At 44.6% G+C, this 18,727-nt stretch overlaps 1 protein-coding gene across 1 annotated transcript in view; it reads right to left on the bottom strand.

Moving 5' to 3' along the window:
* LOC147233281 (uncharacterized) overlaps window positions 1-18,727 on the bottom strand; it is a 40,018-nt gene that overhangs the window by 1,007 nt on the left and 20,284 nt on the right. Inside the window, exons 16-33 of the mRNA XM_086147929.1 lie at window positions 16,954-17,022; window positions 15,837-15,905; window positions 15,679-15,750; window positions 15,521-15,589; window positions 15,351-15,422; window positions 15,110-15,178; window positions 12,240-12,308; window positions 11,986-12,054; window positions 11,821-11,889; window positions 9,753-9,821; window positions 7,595-7,663; window positions 7,448-7,516; window positions 7,287-7,367; window positions 6,863-6,898; window positions 6,755-6,791; window positions 6,065-6,622; window positions 1,675-1,961; window positions 1,389-1,593 (exon numbers count right to left, since the gene is read on the bottom strand). Of these exons, the coding sequence (XP_086004055.1) occupies window positions 1,389-1,593; window positions 1,675-1,961; window positions 6,065-6,622; window positions 6,755-6,791; window positions 6,863-6,898; window positions 7,287-7,367; window positions 7,448-7,516; window positions 7,595-7,663; window positions 9,753-9,821; window positions 11,821-11,889; window positions 11,986-12,054; window positions 12,240-12,308; window positions 15,110-15,178; window positions 15,351-15,422; window positions 15,521-15,589; window positions 15,679-15,750; window positions 15,837-15,905; window positions 16,954-17,022 (2,038 nt within the window). The remainder of the gene's footprint in view (window positions 1-1,388; window positions 1,594-1,674; window positions 1,962-6,064; window positions 6,623-6,754; window positions 6,792-6,862; window positions 6,899-7,286; window positions 7,368-7,447; window positions 7,517-7,594; window positions 7,664-9,752; window positions 9,822-11,820; window positions 11,890-11,985; window positions 12,055-12,239; window positions 12,309-15,109; window positions 15,179-15,350; window positions 15,423-15,520; window positions 15,590-15,678; window positions 15,751-15,836; window positions 15,906-16,953; window positions 17,023-18,727) is intronic.

Below are 18,727 nucleotides of genomic sequence, written 5' to 3'. Positions count from 1 at the left end.
GTCACATAGCAGTTTTTAGTTAACCCCACAGCCTAATCCTGGCTGGGAGTACTCCCTTCAACAGCACCAGCCATTTCTTCAGCGTAAAGTTTCTTGAAAATCCTCCTCACTGCATCAAATATAATTGGCCGGCCCCGCTGCTCGTCGACATGACCCCATTAATCAGCCTGTCAGCCGCAAAGCACTTATCATAACCTGCTGCAGATAGCGCGGCCGCTAGTCCGCGAAGATCATATTCAAGAAAACTAGAATCCGCGCACAGCCACGTGCAGTCCGGGCCGACCACACAGCAGCTTTACAGGAGGTTCATTTATCAGGAGAAATCCGATTGAACACCTAAACACTATTCTTCTGCTCTGCAAAGCCCAATGTGCTCCATGAAAAGGGATAACGTTTTAAACTGCAAGTTGATTACAACGTGTTGATATCAGGGAAAAAGCAATAGTTGCTACTATTTCCATAGTTTTGCATTCATGCATTTGTTCACCCATTCATTATCTATACTGCTTATCCTGCAGTTAGGGTTGCAGCGGGGCTGCATATGGAGACATACAACCATCCAACCATTTCTAATTCTGATTTACACAACAGAAAGGGACGTACAATTATTCCCCCTCTCATTTACCAATCTGGACAACTCAGGGTCTCCAAAGAACCTCCTGTATGTGTTTGGACTGGAAGGAACCCAAAGAATGCAGAGGAATGCGGGAGATAGAGCAACCATCTTTGGAAACGAACCTGGTTCGATTCCTGGCTCCTCTTAGTGTGTCGAAGTGATGTTGAGCAAGACAGTGAATCCCTAACTACTCCGCTGGCGCTGCATGCCTACTGCCCATGGTTCATCCATGAAGGATAATTATTATTATTAAGAACATGGGGACTCCAAATTGAAAGGCCCCCCGATTTGAATCCAACCAGGGATCAATGCACCACAATAGATTTCATATTCCTTTGTAAAATCTATAGGTATTATACTGATGCAGGCTTAGCATGTCTTTCCTTGCTTTAGCATTTTTCCTATTGTCTGCACTTGTATGGCACCAAGAAAAGCATCTGTTAGGCTTTTAAACCTTCCATCTTTGTGATATTTTAAGTAGTTGTTATTTATTAGCTTCACATTTGTTAGACTTAGCAAGCCTGCCTCTGTTTGCTATCACAGCAAACAGGAACATTACAGTTTTAATGTTGTTGTGGTTCTTGGCTAAGTGGCTTCCGGGATCTGAGCCTCGCCCCCATGCCCTCGGCTTGGCAGCGGAAATAAAAAACGAGTAAAGTGATGCTAAAGCACTGAAGAAAATGTTTTCTTTTTTGGGTGTACCATCTACCTGTCTCCTCACTACTAGTGGGGCTATTGTACATTTTCAAGTCAAATTTAGCACAGGGGTTACCTTTGGGTAGAGCTGGCCTCGGCGGAGGAACATTTGGTATGGATACAACGGAGGAGGTATTGGTGGACGATGACGAGGATGATGAAGAAGCGCCATGGCTACTGGAGGATGAGCTTTCTCTTAAACGCTCCGTGGAATCCGGTTTAAATGTGTCCCCACGGCCCCATTGTGTCTCTGATTGACCCTGTTCTCCTCCTCCTCCTCCCTGGTGGTTAAAAAAAAGAGCAGTTTTTAACTTTATTACCAAGCCGTAAACTTGTTTGTAATATGCACTGTTTCCCCATACATGTGCTCCGCCAGATCCCTTGCTGCCCTGCTGGGTGGCCTCAACTCTGTTCCCATGGCTCTGGCTGCTGGCACCGGCATTAATGCCAGTCTGTCGGTTGTTTAGTGCGTCCTGCCTGCTCACAGGCCGGTACCCATAGCCACCATTGGCGAAGTTCCCATTGATGACATTCCTGTTGCCGCCAAAGCCATTGTTTCCAAACCCATTATATCCATTAGTTACTCTGTTATATATCAGGGCTCCATTCTCATCCTCACAAAACTGGCTGACCAGCTTGGATTCCAGAGCTGAGACGGGGAGACACAGAGACAAGAAGTCAACCACCGCTCTAGCCATTACCGCACTATGGGATACCTTTGACAGACAGATAAGAAAAATGGTTAATGCAGACGGTTACCTTGGAAACTAAAGCCTGGAATGTCCAAAAGTAACCAACTGTCGACAAACTGGCGGGCGACTGGCGAATCGCTGTGTACGTGTGATGTCAGTTGGTCCAACACTGAAATATCTTCAGTGTTGGGTAGATTTCCACGGAGTCTAATCATTCACATTTTAGCATGAGAATACAAGCAGTGTTTTTCAAAAGCCTATCTCTTACACGTATGTCTGTAATTCCTAATTTTGTGGGCAGATTAAGCTTTTTTTTTTCAAGTTTATGGGATGCACATGATCATGCAACTGGAACTATATGGGCATATATGATGGCTTCCCATGTTTACTTACATTTGGAAGAGTTACCTATTTTAATTCTGCTCACAAGACCTATTCCCAGAAGGGATGAAAAATAATTATATGAAATATTTTCTGTGTGGTATTGTAGTGGTCCAGTGGTCCCCTACCCCCAGTTCCTGGACTGGTATTGGTCTGCGCATCATTTGGTACTGGTGCAATAATTGGATCGCACAATTTTTGGTACAAATTATAGTTTTTCATCAGACCTTCTACATATTATTTTGTTTCCTCCTTTGCCCACACTTAATATTGTAATTGCCTAATATAAAATGTAATCGTTGTATTCAGATCAAATACTGATTAGAGACCAGAGAATACCAAGACCAAGAACAAGACCAAGACTTTAAGGCAGTGGTCCCCAACCTTTTGTGTACCAGGGACCAGATTTATGCATGAAAATGTTTCCCCGAACCGGCCAGAGGCCAAGGAGTTGAAATAATAAAAACTTTTGTGAGTTCACAGTATTAAATCTCAAGACGATTACACTTTATATTAGCCAATTACCATATTAAATGCCTGGATAAATGCAGAGGGTTGATTCAGGAAGGGCATCTGGCATAAAACTTTTGCCAAAACCAAACATGCGAATTTCAGGGAGGAGTTGAGAAAGGCTCTGGGTGGTCAGGGAGATCTTACAGATGATTGGACAACTACAGCTAATGTTATTAGGGAGACAGGTAGGAGAGTACTTGGTGTGTCATCTGGAAGGAAAGTGGATAAGAAGACTTGGTGGTGGAATGAGGAAGTGTAGGAGTATATACAGAGGAACCGGTTGAGCAAAGAAGACGTGGGACACTGGAGTATAGGGAAATACAGTGTAAGGTAAAGATAGAAGTAGCAAAGGCAAAACAAAGAGCGTGCGATGACTAGTATGCTCCGTTGGACAGTAAGGAGGGAGAGAATGATCTATACAGGTTGGCGAAAAAGAGAGATAAAGATGGAAAGGGTGTACAATGGGTACAGGTGATTCAGGATAGAGAGGGAAATGTATTGACAGATACTAGGAGAGTGATGGGAAGATGGAAAGAGTACTTTAAAGAGCTGATGACTGAGGAAAAATGAAAGAAAGGCAAGGGTAGAAGAGGTGACTATTAGACCACAAAGTAGCAGAGATCAGTAAAAGTGAAGTGAGGAAGGCGATGAAGAGGATGAAGAGTGGAAAGGCAGTTGGTCCTGATGATATACCTGTGGAGGTGTGGAAGTGTCAAGGAGAGACAGCGGTAGAGTTTCTGACTAGATCATTCGACAGGATCTTAGAGGGTGAGAAGATGCCTGGAGAATGGAGACAAAGTGTGATGATGCCCATTTTTAAGAATAAGAGGGATGTGCAGAATTGCGGCAAATATGGAGGGTTTAAGTTGATGAGCCATACAATGAAGTTATGGGAAAGAGTAGTGGAAACTAGACTGAGAGCAGAAGTCAGTACTTGTAAACAGCGGTATGGCTTCATGCCTAGAAAGAATACTGCAGATGCAGTATTTACTTTAAGAATGCTGATTGAGAGGTACAGAGAAGGGCAGAGGGAGCTGCATTGTGTTTTTGTAGACCTAGAAAAAGCATATGACAGGGTGCCAAGAGAGGAGCTCTGGCATTGTATGAGGACGTCTGGAGTGGCAGAGAAGTATGTTAGACTGGTGCAGCACATGTATGCTAGCTCTAAGACAGTGGTGTGGTGTGCTGTAGGGGTAACAAAAAAGTTCAAGGTGGATGTGGGACTCCATCAGGGACCAGACCTTCTTGTTTGCAGTGGTGATGGACAGGCTTACAGATGAGGTTAGTCAGAAATCTGACCCAAACATCCCATGGACCATGATGTTTGCAGATGACATTGTGATCTCTTGGTTCAGAAACATCTAGAGGTGGAGGTATGTGCTGGAAAGGAGAGGAATGAAGGTTAGTCGTAGCAAGATAGAGTATATGTGTGTGAATAAGAGGAACCCGGGTGGAACGGTGAGGCTACAGGGATTGAAGATCAAGAAGTTGGAGGATTTCAGGTACTTGGGGGCAACAGTCCAGAGCACCGGAGCGTGTGGAAAAGAGGTGAAGAGACGGGTTCAAGCAGGTTGGAATGGGTGGGGAAAAGTGTCAGGGGTCCTATGTGATAGAAGACTATCGGCCAGAATGAAAGGAAAGGTGTACAAGATAGTGGTGAGACCAGCAATGTGTATGGCTTAGAAACAGTTCCAGTGATGAAAAGACAACATGGCAACATGGCAAACACGTGTGCTCGCTCCGCAGCTGCATGCTGGCTTTTTTTCCAATCAGAGCGGACTCCTCTAATGCTTCTATCAGCACATGTCCCAATGCACTGCGGACAGCAAAGTAAGAATTTCACTCTGCAGGGAAACTAGTTTCTACACTGTGCATGTGACAATAAGTGCTTTGAATCTTGAATCTTGAAGACAGGAGGCAGAGCTGGAGGTTGCAGAGATGAAGATGCTAAGGCTCTCTTTGGGAGTGACCAGGATGGATAGAATCAGTAATGAGTCTCTCAGTGGAACAGCACATGTTAGATGTTTTGGAGAGAAGGTCAGAGAAGCCATACTGAGATGGTTTGATCATGTACAGAGGGATAGTGAATATATTGGTAGATGGATGCTGGAATGGGGAGCCAGGCAGGAGGTCTCGAGGAAGACCAAGGAGATTTATGGATGAAGTGAGAGAGGATATGAAGGTAGTTGGTGTGAGAGAGGATGATACAGAGAATAGGGTTGGATGGAGAGGGTCGATTTGCTTTGGCGACCGCTGAAGGGAATAACCGAAAGGAGAAGAAGATTAGGCAATTATAATATTAAGTGCAGCTGCAAGGCAAAGGCGGAAGCAGTTGGTTTTCAAAATAAGATCCGGAAGGCCGAAAGAAAAAACTATAAGTTGTACCAACCAAGGTTTTCTTTGTGAACCAAATAATCCGCGGACCGGTCCATGGACTGCGGACTGGGGACCACTGCTTTAAGAGGTTAAGACAAGTAAAGACGAAGACCATTCACATTCACAAACAAACCCAACCTGATCACTTCTGGGACTACTTCTGGCTTCATGCCCAATCATGACTCAAACGCCTTGTGAAGGCCCTGGTATATCCGAGGCTTCTCGTGCGCTTTCTCCCTGATGCACTAATTTGGTATTGCAACATCCTCCATTGTCTCCTGGAACCTCCAATCCATACTTGGTACAGATGTTCCGGTGTACGATGTATGTGTACGCTCCATGAATGCCTTTCCTTCCAGCATCTTCGCAATGGGACCTTTGCCTCCTTCTGGCTCTAATTAAGTTTAAAAATGAATCCATGGTGGTCTCGACTGGTCTCCATTGAACATTCCAAGTCCACGATGTGCAGGACTTGGGGAAGGCTGAGTAAATACTGTATGCATTTGATTCTGAGACAAGTTGTAGACCCTTTTGCAGTGGTCTCAAGACTGGCCTAAAGACCAATCTCAACGGTCTAGAAGACTACCTCAGTGACAGATTAATGACGCTTGCTCGGATTTTTTGGATGACTATGTCATCCTCAACATATCTCTCTATAGAAAAAGGGAAGTAAAACCTCTTCAAATGGAATACACAGCCAAATGCAACTGCACATGGAAGTCCCGACCATGAAAATCGGAGGGAACCACAAATACGGACTGTATTTAGCATGGCAAAGACAAAGTTTTACCTGGCAGTGTGTTGAAGTCATCGATGAGGAACATGTGCTCGGTGTCGGGGTCTGAGGCGATCAGATTCAGCTCTCGGAGAAACTCGGCCTGTGTCACATCGGAAGTGTTCACAATACCCAGGGCGAACATCTCAATGTTGGCGGCGTGCGCTTCTCGCACGGCGATATCAAGCTTGACAGGCTCTCTCTTGTCCGTCTGGCCATCTGTAATCACGATGGCTACTTTGCTGACCCCCAGACGCGAGCTATAGAAGGCCTCCTGGGTGGCTTTACGGATGGCTGTCCCGGTGTAGGTACCCTCTCCCATGTAAGGGATTTTCCTTATGGCTTGTTTGATGTCCTCTTTGGAGACGTAGCGAGCCAAGTTGAACACCAGCCGGACCTCCAAGCTGTACAGCACCAGGCCAATCCTGGTGGCGTTGCGGCCCACGGTGACCCGGTCCACCAAGGTGTTGACGAAGTCTTTAATAATTTCAAAGTTTTCCGGACCCACACTCTCCGAGCTGTCGATGACAAACACCAGCTCCATGGGCCTCTCCTTGCATTTGATACCACACCCTGGAGTCAGACAGCATCAGGAGGTGAGATCATGGCATCCAGTGGATGATGTTCAGATGATACACCGAGAAGACAAGACAGTTTCTTCTTTGCATGTGAAATCCTCAATGCAAGGATCTTCAGGTACTTTACCGCAGATCTCTTTGATCAGCCTGATGACGTCCTCCCTCTGCAATGAATGAACCGTATTCAGCGCCATTGCTGACATTAACAATAGCAACATCCTGCAATGAGACTCACTGTCAGGCCTGCTTCCCCTTTGAGTCCTGGTCGACCCTTTGATGGGGAGGCAAACAAAAAAAAATTAATTACCAAAGGTGATGAGAGAATCAGTTGCAAGGTCTTTTCTGCCTTTTATTTTAAAAAGCGTTTTTATATATAATATTTTTTTAGGTTAGTGGAGTTCATATTTCCAGAGATAAAAAATGATTCCATTACTCTATTAGAGGAAAACTTTCTCCGAACCAAAGCCAAACATTTTAAAGCTTCCAGTTGAATCGAGTGCTCCGAGGAGGTTTTCTTTGCACGACATCCGGCTCATTTTGAAAGATGAAGATTTGTGTGGGTTTGATTTGTGCTCCTCTGATCAGTAAAAACTATCGATGGAGAAAACGCAAGTTCTGACACAATTTTTAGCCGATCAAGTATTGGTGGTGTCACTTACTGCTTGCCCCGCCACTCCAGTGTCACCAGTCTCTCCTTTGTATCCCTTCTGCCCCCTCTCCCCGATGGCGCCGCGGTCACCCTGTCACAGAGTGCACGATGAAACGAAAGCAATGAGATGTAATGCTACGTTAAGTCTATGCTAACAGCAAAATGGCTCACTTTAACTCCGGGGAACCCCTCTCCAGGAAGTCCTCTTGGTCCTGTCACTCCCTGGATCCCCTGTTCACCCTGAGGCGAACACACAGGTCAGTGAACACAGCGTCCCAAAGCAAACAAATGCATTGAGTAGAGCGGTATGAGAGTTACCTTGGGTCCTTGAATTCCTTGTCCTGTTGGTCCCGCTGGTCCCATTGGGCCCGGTCGTCCTGGATTTCCCTGCAGTGTAGAACCCAACATTTATCTCATTACACTACATTACCGTCATTTGGCAGACGCTTTTATCCAAAGCGACTAACAAAAAGTGCAATTCAGTCACCAAAGATCAAAAGTACCAGTAGTCGGAAGTCAGAAGTGACCACTCTACCAAATAGCCATCTCAAAACAATATACATACATTCATTCATTTTTTTTTTTTTTTTTTTCCTCCTCCGGGGGGTTTGGGGCTAAGTGCGATTAGTGGGGTAGTGCTTGGTGAAGAGGTATTTTCTCAGCACCTGGTATGTTTTCAGGTATGTTCCACCTCACCCGTCACTAATAACATGGAGCCAGTAGGGAACGGAAAGTGCAGTTCCTTGAGTGACATTTCAGGCTGGGAGGAACAATTCATACAGACATCGACTCGTTCACACACCGATGGCCGCAGACCTGCTGCGCTAGCTGCCAACCAGACCATCGGGAGCAACTGGGGGAGGGTTCAGCGTCCTCCTTAAGGACACTTCAGTGTGCAGACAGGTAGAGCTGGGCATTGAACCACCAATCTTGCGACTGGTGGGTGCTTGCTCTACCAGCTAAGCCAGCACCGCCCAAAACAAAAAAAAGTCTAGCAACAATTGGAAATCATTTTCCAATCTGCTCGATTTCATATTATTCTAGTAGAAGTTATATTTTTCAGCATGCTTAAAAGGTTCTTATTTCAGACTTGGTCCTTTGACCTGAAGGTGGTGTCGCTGCCACATGCAGATCTTTTAGCACAGAAAACATGTTACTTGGGGATCTTTATGGGGTTGAACTTAATCCTGCATGATTCTGCAATGTAGGTACTTAATGTGAAAAGAGAGGTTAAAGTTGGTGGAGATAAGAACTCCCTCGCTTTATTGGGCAGAAAGCGTCCATACCAGGAAGTGGCCTGAGAAAACATTTTCTGAGATTCCTGCATCCACAGTACTGAGTTTGGAGAAGACCAATGATTTGCGTCGGTCTCTCTTCAATGTCACATATCTATTTTTTTCGTTTCCAATCCAGCCTCGCCCACCTTTTTTTGCGCTGAACCCCATCCGCCTCACCAGCTTCGACCGCCTCATCCCCCCCGGTGTAAAAAGCCAAGACGACGATGGCATTAAATAGTGGTACAGCGGACAAAGCCATGCTTGTACCGCTTGTACGACCATTACGCCTACATTCACTGCAAAAGATGGAACCGCAGTCTCTCTACCGGTTTCATTCTCTCTTCTCTCTGAATATGACTTTTATTTTCCATTTCGGAAAAAAGGCACACTAGTCTTCTAATAAGTATGTAATTATCTGGACTTGGTAGGCTTATTCTTAAATATTTTTAGCACCTCTGTGATGATCAGTACTCGAATTGTAATCGCATACCTTTATATGGCTCCTTGATCCCACCCATTGACCTAACTATGACCTGAATATGAAATACTGCAGAATTAAGCAGAAGCTGTTCTATCATCCCACATTACCTCGCCCCTGTTATCGCAACGGCTCGCAATGTGACCCGCTGTCTCTGTTTTTTTTTTTTCCTTTTTTCCTTCAGTTGAGTCCTCATTTAGCTCTTGCTCGCTGCTGCATGACTGCGACAGCCCGGACCTGCACCGATGCTGCTCGGAAGCCCGCGGGGACTCCTGGTGTGAGATCCTGAGACACCGGGTGTTGCTTCGGTGAAGGCTTGTTAAGTCAAGCTTTTCATCAGACACATACGTCTGCAGAGATTCCCTATCAGCGCCTAAGTGCCGAGGGGAGGGGAGGCGACTGAGAAGGGAATCGTGATAAATGTCCCGAGCAAATGAAAATCGCAGCCTTTTATTACAACGGTCCTGTGGCGGGTATGTTCACATGCAGGATGAAGCCATCCGTCTGGCATCCTTAGATGAATTGTCAGAAAATATGACTAAATTACTGCCATCTTGTGTGCCAAGGAAATCTTTCTGGGTAAGTCAACATTCTAATTGCTCCCACAAATAGCATTTGCAGCAACTGAGCGCAAAACGCGAACCTGTCGTGAAATCAGAAACGTGGATGAAAAGTCAACTAAAAATCTCATGTGAAGGTTTGAAAATCGACGTGGAAGTACCGGAGGTCCTTGGAGGCCCTCGCCCTGAGGTCCTGGCAGCCCAGGCAGCCCCCGGTAACCGATGTCGCCCTGCAAACACAGAAACACAAGGAAGATATATGAACGCGCAGGATGCAGTGATTTCCAATCCGTCAAGCAAATGAACTCCTGCACTCAGTAGAATCTCGTTTCCTTTCATTAGTTCCTGCAAACTAATGTTTCAAAGGGGAGGCATTTCAGACTCAGGCCAAGGCGAGGCTTTAAAACGAATAAACGGCATTTTAGTATCGCTTTGTCTTAATTTTCAAGAAACGCTACGGCCTCAAATACACAAAGCAGGAAAGCAGGAGTTGCTGCCTCAAGAGCACACTGTATATATATTGCTCTAAATTGAATTTCTTCTCACCAAATAATGCTGTCAAACTGAACTAACTGGGTCTGCAGTGGTCATTCCCTCCAGATGGCAAACATCACCGGGAACAATAAACTACTTGCACAAAATCCGGTATTCAAATGTAAAAAACGGGCTTTTGGAAAGCCCTGTTTCTGACCGATGCAGATGACGGTGTGGAGCGCCTTTCTAAAGTAGCTATTAAGACATGATCATGTCATTGTGAGACAGCTGGCATTGCAGAGAACTACAGATACTCCTCCGGTATTTGTGGTATTTTCCTTTGGGTGACATTAGCGCTTCTGCCTCATAGCAAGAAGGGCCCCGCTTGGACTCCCCATGTTTTTGTGGGGTTCCTCCAAGTTCTAAGGGTTCCTCCCACAGTCCAAAAACGTGCAGGAGGTTCACTGGAGACCCCAAACTGTCTACATGTGTGAATGAGTAACAACAATGAATCTGTAATGAATAATTTCAAATCATGTAGTAGCCATCAATAGCTTGAAGCTAAACGTGAGTGAGCAGGTAGCAAGTTTATTTGCACAGTTCGCGCAGATATACAGATGCCACACATCATTTTCCATCATATGATCAGTCTGTCAACGCTGCGGTAAAAACATATTTCAGACTATGTCATTGTTGAATCCACCTGGTGTATCCTTTAGGAAAAACTCTGGCATGTATGATAAAGTTGTATCTGATGCAATTGAGATTCGCTTCGAGGGAGAGAGAGAAATTGTGTAATCTGTTGAATAAAAGAAAAACGGACATGTCTGTTTCTGTCGGTTCGCCGCCGGGGGATTGAAAATCTGAACCGGTGGATTTGACTTGAAAAGGAAAGGGAAAAAAAAAAAAAAAAAAAATCGATCCTGAAATTGGGCCTGAAGTTGCATTGGATGCACAAATATCGATTTGCATAAAACCGTAAAACTTTCAGCAAAAGCAATGAAGTGGTTCAGGCATCCAATTAGAGGCGGCCCCCGGCTCCTTCCAGTCCCTCCCTCTTGCAACCCTGCGGAGCCGCTGCCTCGTTCCCACACACAGCTCGCCCAAACACCACCCCTCCAAACACATGCTGCGTGCATTTAGTGATCTGTGTATTCGCCTGAGGTGTGAAAACGTATGTGTGTGTGTATGTGTGTGCGTGTGTGTTTGTTTATACAGCTGAAATTTTCTAAATGATGGTAGCTCTGCATTCAAAACAAGGAACAGCAGACCTGGGCATTTTATGGCCCGCGGGCCACATAAGGCCCGTTTTGCTTTTTTTATCTGGCCGGCCAAACTATGTTCTTTAGATAGTTTAATAAGTCTCAATAAGTTTCAGTCAATACTGAAGTTAGAAACTCCTTATTTTTTCCTTATGTTTCATTTGGTATGGATGATTAGATTAAAAATAATGTTGGAACATTTAAATGATCCTTGATGATTTTTAGGTTGAAATAAAATGCAAAAAAAATGTGAATATTCAAATTGCAATTTTCATTTTGTTCAATTTGCATGATACTTAGCTGGCCCACACATAAAAATTAAATAAGAAATGTGGCCTGCCAGCCAAAACAGTTGCCCACCCCTGCTGTAAAGCAACAGCATGAGTCACGACTCCACACACACACACACGCACACGCACACACACACTTTTTATTCTTGCAAACATCCCCTCAACAGAACAAAACTTGTCATTTTACATCATGGAGTTCCCACCTTTGGTCCTGGGACACCAATCCCTTCCGGGCCGGAGTCTCCTGGAAGCCCAGGTGGACCAGGAGGTCCCTGGAACGTCACATGACATGAAGGTAGAACGTTATTCCAGAGATGAAACGACAGACGATAAAGAATCTTGAAGATGCAAATGTATTTGCTGCTCACCGTGGGGCCAGGATAGCCTTCTCCTTTGGGGCCAAATGGACCGGCGGGTCCTTGGTCCCCACGGTCCCCCTAGAGCACACACATACACAGCATGAGCTGATTTTTGATTTATGGAGAAGCAAAGGAGGAATGTAGATGCAAATGGATACAATCCTCCTTGCATGACACCGTTTTAAAAACAGGCAAAGGCTTCCGTATTCCCTTGAATTAAGGGCTGATAAAAAAAAAAAAAAAAAAGATGTATAACCATTCACCTTCGGACCGGGAAGCCCGTAACCGGTCTCTCCGATCGGACCAGAAGGACCGCTTGGGCCGACGTCACCCTGGAACACAGTTCACATCCGGGTCAAAACAGAAGGTCACCTTACCTCTCTCAGATCCAGTGTATCGTATTTGTCCCTGACGTGTTAATTAACCGCGCAATGAAATCTGCGGAATTCAGAACAAGCAGCCGACGCCGTCTGGCTCAAACGGCGAAGCCAAAATAATAATTAAAAGAAATAAATAATTTCCACTCGCAGTCACCACTGCTTTAATTATGTAGGACTATTGAAAATTAGAAGGGGCCTCTCTGAGGGCCCACCTCCAGCAAGGTCCATATGAATGTTAGAAAAAAAAAAAAAAGAATTCCCTTCTTCAAACAGATGAAAGGTTTAATGGTTCTTCCTTCCTTCCTTGGCAACGGCTTCCTCCCTCACGCCAAGTTTTAATGATAATCAGCCCTGCGGTTCTCTCGGTGAACGCGAGCCAGCCCTCCAGGAGGAACGCCGGGCTGCTTCGGAGCCAATTACAGGCGGCGAAAATGCATTACTGCACCAACCGGTGGTGCGCACCTGCAAAACCATACGCTTATATTTATGCAGAAATTAGCTGCAAGACAAAGAATGGATCTTTTGAGTATAACAGTTAGTTTGTCCATCATACTTTGGTCCATTGACTCAAATAACAAAGGGGCCTAAAGATGTAATCATTTTGCTTTTCCCTCCGAGTTGAGATGGCCTAATCGGACAGGAAGTCAAATTTTTTCGGCGTAATGTTCCACTGACAAGCTTTCATCGAAAAATAAATGGGTCCCCTCTGACACGACGTGCACAGCTCTTTACGTGAGTGCGATGCCTCCATTATTGCTAATGTAAAAAAAAAAATCCATAAATAAATAAAACTTGTTTTTTTCACGGTGTTAAACGGATGCTTCTACTTTAATGGCTTGTTTTCGGAACGTGCCCGTGAAAAGCATACTGGGAGTTTTCGCAGCTGAGAGCTATAAGCTATCCTTTATCCTCACGGAGATGGTTCTCCTGCATTGGACCGTCCGTTTGCTGCAGAGGTTGTTTCGTCTCACCGATATTGAGGTCGTCTCAATCCTCAATGCACGTAACAGCAGAGTACAAAGTCTTGAAATTGCGTCCGGGTGTTCTGTCCTCAGGGCGAACTAGTCGTCGGTCTAGGCCAGGGGTCGGCAACCTGCGGCTCTTTCATCTTTACACTGCGGCTCCGAGTTGCTTGGGAAAATAAATTATAACTATTAAATTGAAGTGTATTTTATTTGTGTTAATTCCTTTATTTAACTTTTAATATCTTGTAATATTAAATAAAATAATATTTATTATTTTTCGCCGCTCAAAGTAACGTCACGCTCGCGGAAGCCGGTATACCCGCCAGCCGGTAAAGTCCCGATTTGCAGATGCTGTGTGCAGATGTTCAGGAACACAAGTCCCATAAACCAGGTAAAATAAATATTTATGAAGATATTTTGCAAATATTTATTTTTTTATTGTTTACCGACAGTGATTTTTTTCCGATTTATTTTTAAAATTCAGATCAAGGTTCCGCTACATGCTCTGAAAGCCCAAAGCTCAAAAAGAGTTCATGACACAAATAAAATTGAATTTTCTCTGTAATACTTTGTGAATTTCAACACACTACACACTTGTTTATACAAAGTGTAAAGGTAATAAAAAGCAATATATACAGTGGTACCTTTATTTTAGACGTCAAAAAGTAATTGCAGCTCACAGTGTTTTCTTTTCCAAGGAAACCGGGTCCAAATGGTTATTTGGGTGTTAAGGGTTGCCAACCCCTGGTCTAGGGTATTGTGGGGTTTTGAATGCACCGCGGTTTGTGTTAAGTTGAAAACCCCTCTAAGTTTTTAGTTATGCCTGTTATGTAAGGTTTTAGGCTTTTTACTTGGATGACCCGACACAGGAGAGCCACCTTTTCAGGAGAAAACGCCGCGGTCCACTTACACCTGATGGGCAAGGACCGCTCCTTTGGAGACGGCAAAGTCCTCATTCTGGTCAGAGAAGACAGTTGGTTTGAGGGAGGAGTCAAATAAGTCGTGTTTGTCAAACTGGAGATACCTTCACCGAGCAGAGGAGGGGGTCTTAAACATGACATTCTATCGTGCCGTGCTGAGGTCCGACCCAAGACGGATATATTGACGCATCCCTGCAGATCCGCCTGAAACCTACATCTCACCCAGAGAGCTCAACAGCCCAAGCCTCAGCCCAGATGAACCAACACATTTCCTTTGTTTTACAAACGCTACGCATTCGCCTGGTAATCACACCTTCAGTTTCTAACTCAGTTGAGACCTTGCAATTCTTACTTTTGTTCCCAAAATGACACACAAATTAACACAACAACACCTGTTCGCCCTAGTCGCTCATAATAACAAGTCAAACAATGCCATAACAAACCCTCTCAACTTTTACCGGCCCCAGCAGAATATATCGGAAACTCCGTACAGTCTGTTAGATCTGAAGAAGGATCTGGGGTGAGAAGAGGAACTACGTTCAATTGGCAAGACAAGATTGGACTATTGGATATAGTTTATGGCTAAAAATGGATTTAGGGCTTGTTCAAGCTACTTTCCCATGTCTGACCCTTGAAAAAAACTCATTCAGATCCCTTTGACTTTTAATAATCCCCACATTGCCAACCGTATTTAGTTGAAAGGTGAATAAAACACATATCTGATTATTAAAGTAATATATATTCAAGAGTGGGGTTAATCAGATTTTCGTTATTTTTAAATGCTGGTGAATTTCAAATGTTTCCCAAAACGCAGCTTTTGTTTCTGAAAGCCTTTGTAAACGTCGGCAGAGCTAAAAAAAGTTAGTACCTTCGGTCCGGCGACGAAGCGGCCTGGCGCACCGGGAAAGCCCACCCTGCCCTGGGCCCCTGGTTCCCCCTGAGGACAATTTGAATGAAGCAAAGTGGTTCAAGTCATGATATTGTCATTGATCCCTTCCCGTTCGCTACTTGCCATTTAAGCACTTTAACAATTGATTATCCTTCAGACATCTCTCCGTGGCCTCCTTGAGGTGACTTTAACGGCTAATGATGATTTATTACTTTCTCACCTTAGGCCCCGACGGTCCAGCAATGCCAGAAGGACCGGTCAAGCCTCTTACTCCTCTCTGGCCTTGATCGCCCTGTAAGTTCACATTGTAAATAGATTACTCTATTAGTCCCCCGGGTGTGTATTACTGGTCTTACATGGACCAGTGATAATCAAGATTTTCAGCTTTACCTTTTCACCCTGGATACCAATTCCCGGAGCCCCCTCCGCCCCTCTGAGGCCGACAACTCCAGGCTCCCCCTAAAGTGACAGGGTGATACAGACCTACTAAAAGGCTGAATTTGGTTTGGGTTTATCAGAAGGGGATGATGTTATTTCATGAAAAGTACCTTCTGTCCGGGGGCTCCATCCTCCCCTGGCAGGCCCGGTAAACCCGACAGTCCCGGAGATCCCGGTTCGCCCTGAGGGACAATTTCATGAAGTTGTGTCACTTGTTATAGTTAATAATTGCTGGTGATTGTGTTTTCGGTCCGCGGCTGTGACGCACCTTAGCTCCAGCATCTCCGGTACCTCTCTCTCCCGGAGCGCCGATCTCACCCGGCAATCCTTGCTCCCCCTTTGTGAAACAGGACATGATTATTTATTGTGACTGGACACCAGTGGAGAGGAAATGATTGCAGGACTCCTGGCGGGATAAATATAATGTATCGACATTATTTTTTCTGCTCCATCTCTTTCAACATTTTCGAAGAATGAAAAACATCTTTCTTATTTAACATCCAATAAAATTTCGCTATTGAAGTTCCAATTCTAGGACGGCACTCTTAGTATCCATCCAATGTAAAGGCACTAGTCGTAAATAGACCAGATGCTTAACTCAGCCTGTGCTCCTCAATCTTGGATGCCACTGACACAATAAACAAACCAATTCCATTCTCAGACCTTAAATTCAACCCGCACATCGCTGGTTTTCATTTCCCCTGGCTAACGTTGTACCTCACGAACAGATCACGGTTTTATTAGCATCATACCTGGAACTCCTTCGCTCCTCTATAGTCCCAAGGTGACCCCCCTAGGACTAAATGTATTGGGTGTCCAATCTTCAGTCCCTGAATGCAGTCCTTGGCAATATCATACATTATCATTGTCTTTGACAACGACACTGGTGATGCTATCTTCCCACATCTTCACTAAGTATATGGCCAATACGACTCCACCGTGACCAAGAGCAATACTAAAATCTAATTAAGGTTGTTACTTACTGACAAATTTGGCTTAACTGTCCCCAGTCTCAAGACTCATCTTCAAAACTAGCAACATAACTTCTGCTTCACCATAATCAACTGCGCTGAAATGTTTCCAACACATCCACCGTACCGGAACAATAGAGTCCTCACCAGTAGGCAGACCCTGGGTTACCTTCTTATTGAATGCCTGGCGGTTCTTATCCGCTAGTGAGCCATGCTTGCAACTAAAAAAGATATTTTTGCACGCAGTGCGGTTCCTTTAAAACCGTTGCATGGGATGGCTATCGACAACCCACCCATTCCTTTTGTCCTCTTCTCTTAAGATTCATTGTAAGCATACTTTGAGACATGCTGCTTCCACATCAAGGATGGTAATGAGTTGACATCACACTTCACATTGTGGGTGACGGGACAAACCTTTGGTCCAGGTATGCCTTCTCCTGGCGGGCCTCTGTTCCCCGTTGGGCCTCTTGGTCCTTCCATACCCTATGAATATGAAAATGTTATAGGAATATATTTTTAGGAGAGCCGCTGTGAGTCCAGCTACACTCATCTGTCCTTTCTGTCGCAATGCAATTATTAGGTACATCGAAACCCATTTATTCATTTAATCGTTGCCAAATTGGTGTCCAAATGCCCCAATCGGGCATCGTCTGCCACTGGCCGTCTCTCCGGTTTGACTCCTCTCTCAAACAACCTGACTTCTCTGGCCGGAATGCAGACATTGCTGTCTTAGAAAGACCGGTTTACATCCGATGATGCACACCTTAAGGACAAGAGGAGACAGAAGGACAGTTGTTTCCATCTTTCTCAAACTGGAGAGACCTCTGAGCAAACAAGGGGGTCTTCAACACAACCATTCACTTACATACAATGGCGTGCTGAGATCCGTCCCTAGACAGATTAACACACACACACAAACACACACACACCTGGAGAGACCAGCAGCTCAAACCCGGAATTTGTACTTTTGTCCCCAAACATAACAACACACACATTGAAAAAGCCTGGTTGCTGCACAACAACTTACTCGTAAACATAAAAAAACGCTCTCAAATAAGAACAACATCCAACGGCCAACGCCCGACCACATCGGTTATACACTGAAAACTCCTCACGGTCTATTATAACTGAGGACGTATCTGGGAGGAGACGAGGAACATCTGCAAGGAGAGAAACTAAGTCCAGTTGCCATGACAACATTTGACAATGATTGACCAGGACGTGGAGGACTAAGAAACCTCACATGCACATGTCTCATTTCCTTTTTTTATGGGCAGTGTTATCGTCTGTATACGTGCATGCATCCATGTTGGCTTGATGACCTTTTAGAAAGTTTTTATCTTCCCACCTAAGCTGTCCTCACAGATGTTATTTGGAATAAAAGGGCGTGAGAAAACATAATGAGGTCCCAGGAGGCTGCGTATCAGTGCATTAGGTTACACACACTTTGATCATCAAGAACAATGAGGAAGTCAGACATTTGGCACTGAATGGTAAGATAAATGCCAGCGACATATTTTTGCAGCGCTTCAACACAGAATATGGTACAGAACAGGTACGCCTTGAGGGAGTCTCGCTCCTCGGTTTTGAGTCGTACCATTCGGACATTTGTGACAAAGGCTGATGTTAATATTCTGTTTCTGAAACGGTTTAACCTTGAGATGGCCCCTGAGAGAAAACCTAACGTCATTGTCCGTCTTCACCAGGGTAACATGTGCATCCCACATTGAACAGTATTCAATCATCGCTGAGACCCTAAAAGCATGTCAAACTAATGGTGTAAAAGCTGGATTCGTCATCTGGACACCATTAATGTCTAAACAAAACAGAGCGGCAGCACATCAGAGGCCGCATTGTTGGGGCGGGATTCAAATCATTTGTTTGGTTACCGATGTAATTTCAGACACTCCCAACGTGCATATGAGCAAAATGCAGTGTTATTATTAAAAATCTCACTTGAGATGTTTCACTCCTGTCAAGAGATGTTGACCAGACAAACAGACCACCCTGAGGGGAATTTATCAGGTCTTCTTCCAATATGTGCATTTCCATTAAAACAAGGACCAGGAAAAAGTACGTTAAGTATCTAGTTGTCTGTTGTGTTTTATAAAGGCATAAATCACCAAGCACCATTTTATTACTGTGCAAATATTTTGACAGACTGTGAAGACGCTGTTGAGGTTCCTTT

Source organism: Fistularia commersonii, chromosome 6 (assembly GCF_037954325.1).
Source record: "Fistularia commersonii isolate RoL2024-O1a breed Wild chromosome 6, RoL_Fcom_v1.0, whole genome shotgun sequence".
Classification (NCBI taxonomy): Eukaryota; Metazoa; Chordata; class Actinopteri; order Syngnathiformes; family Fistulariidae; genus Fistularia; species Fistularia commersonii.
This window is presented reverse-complemented; position numbering and strand designations above follow the sequence as displayed.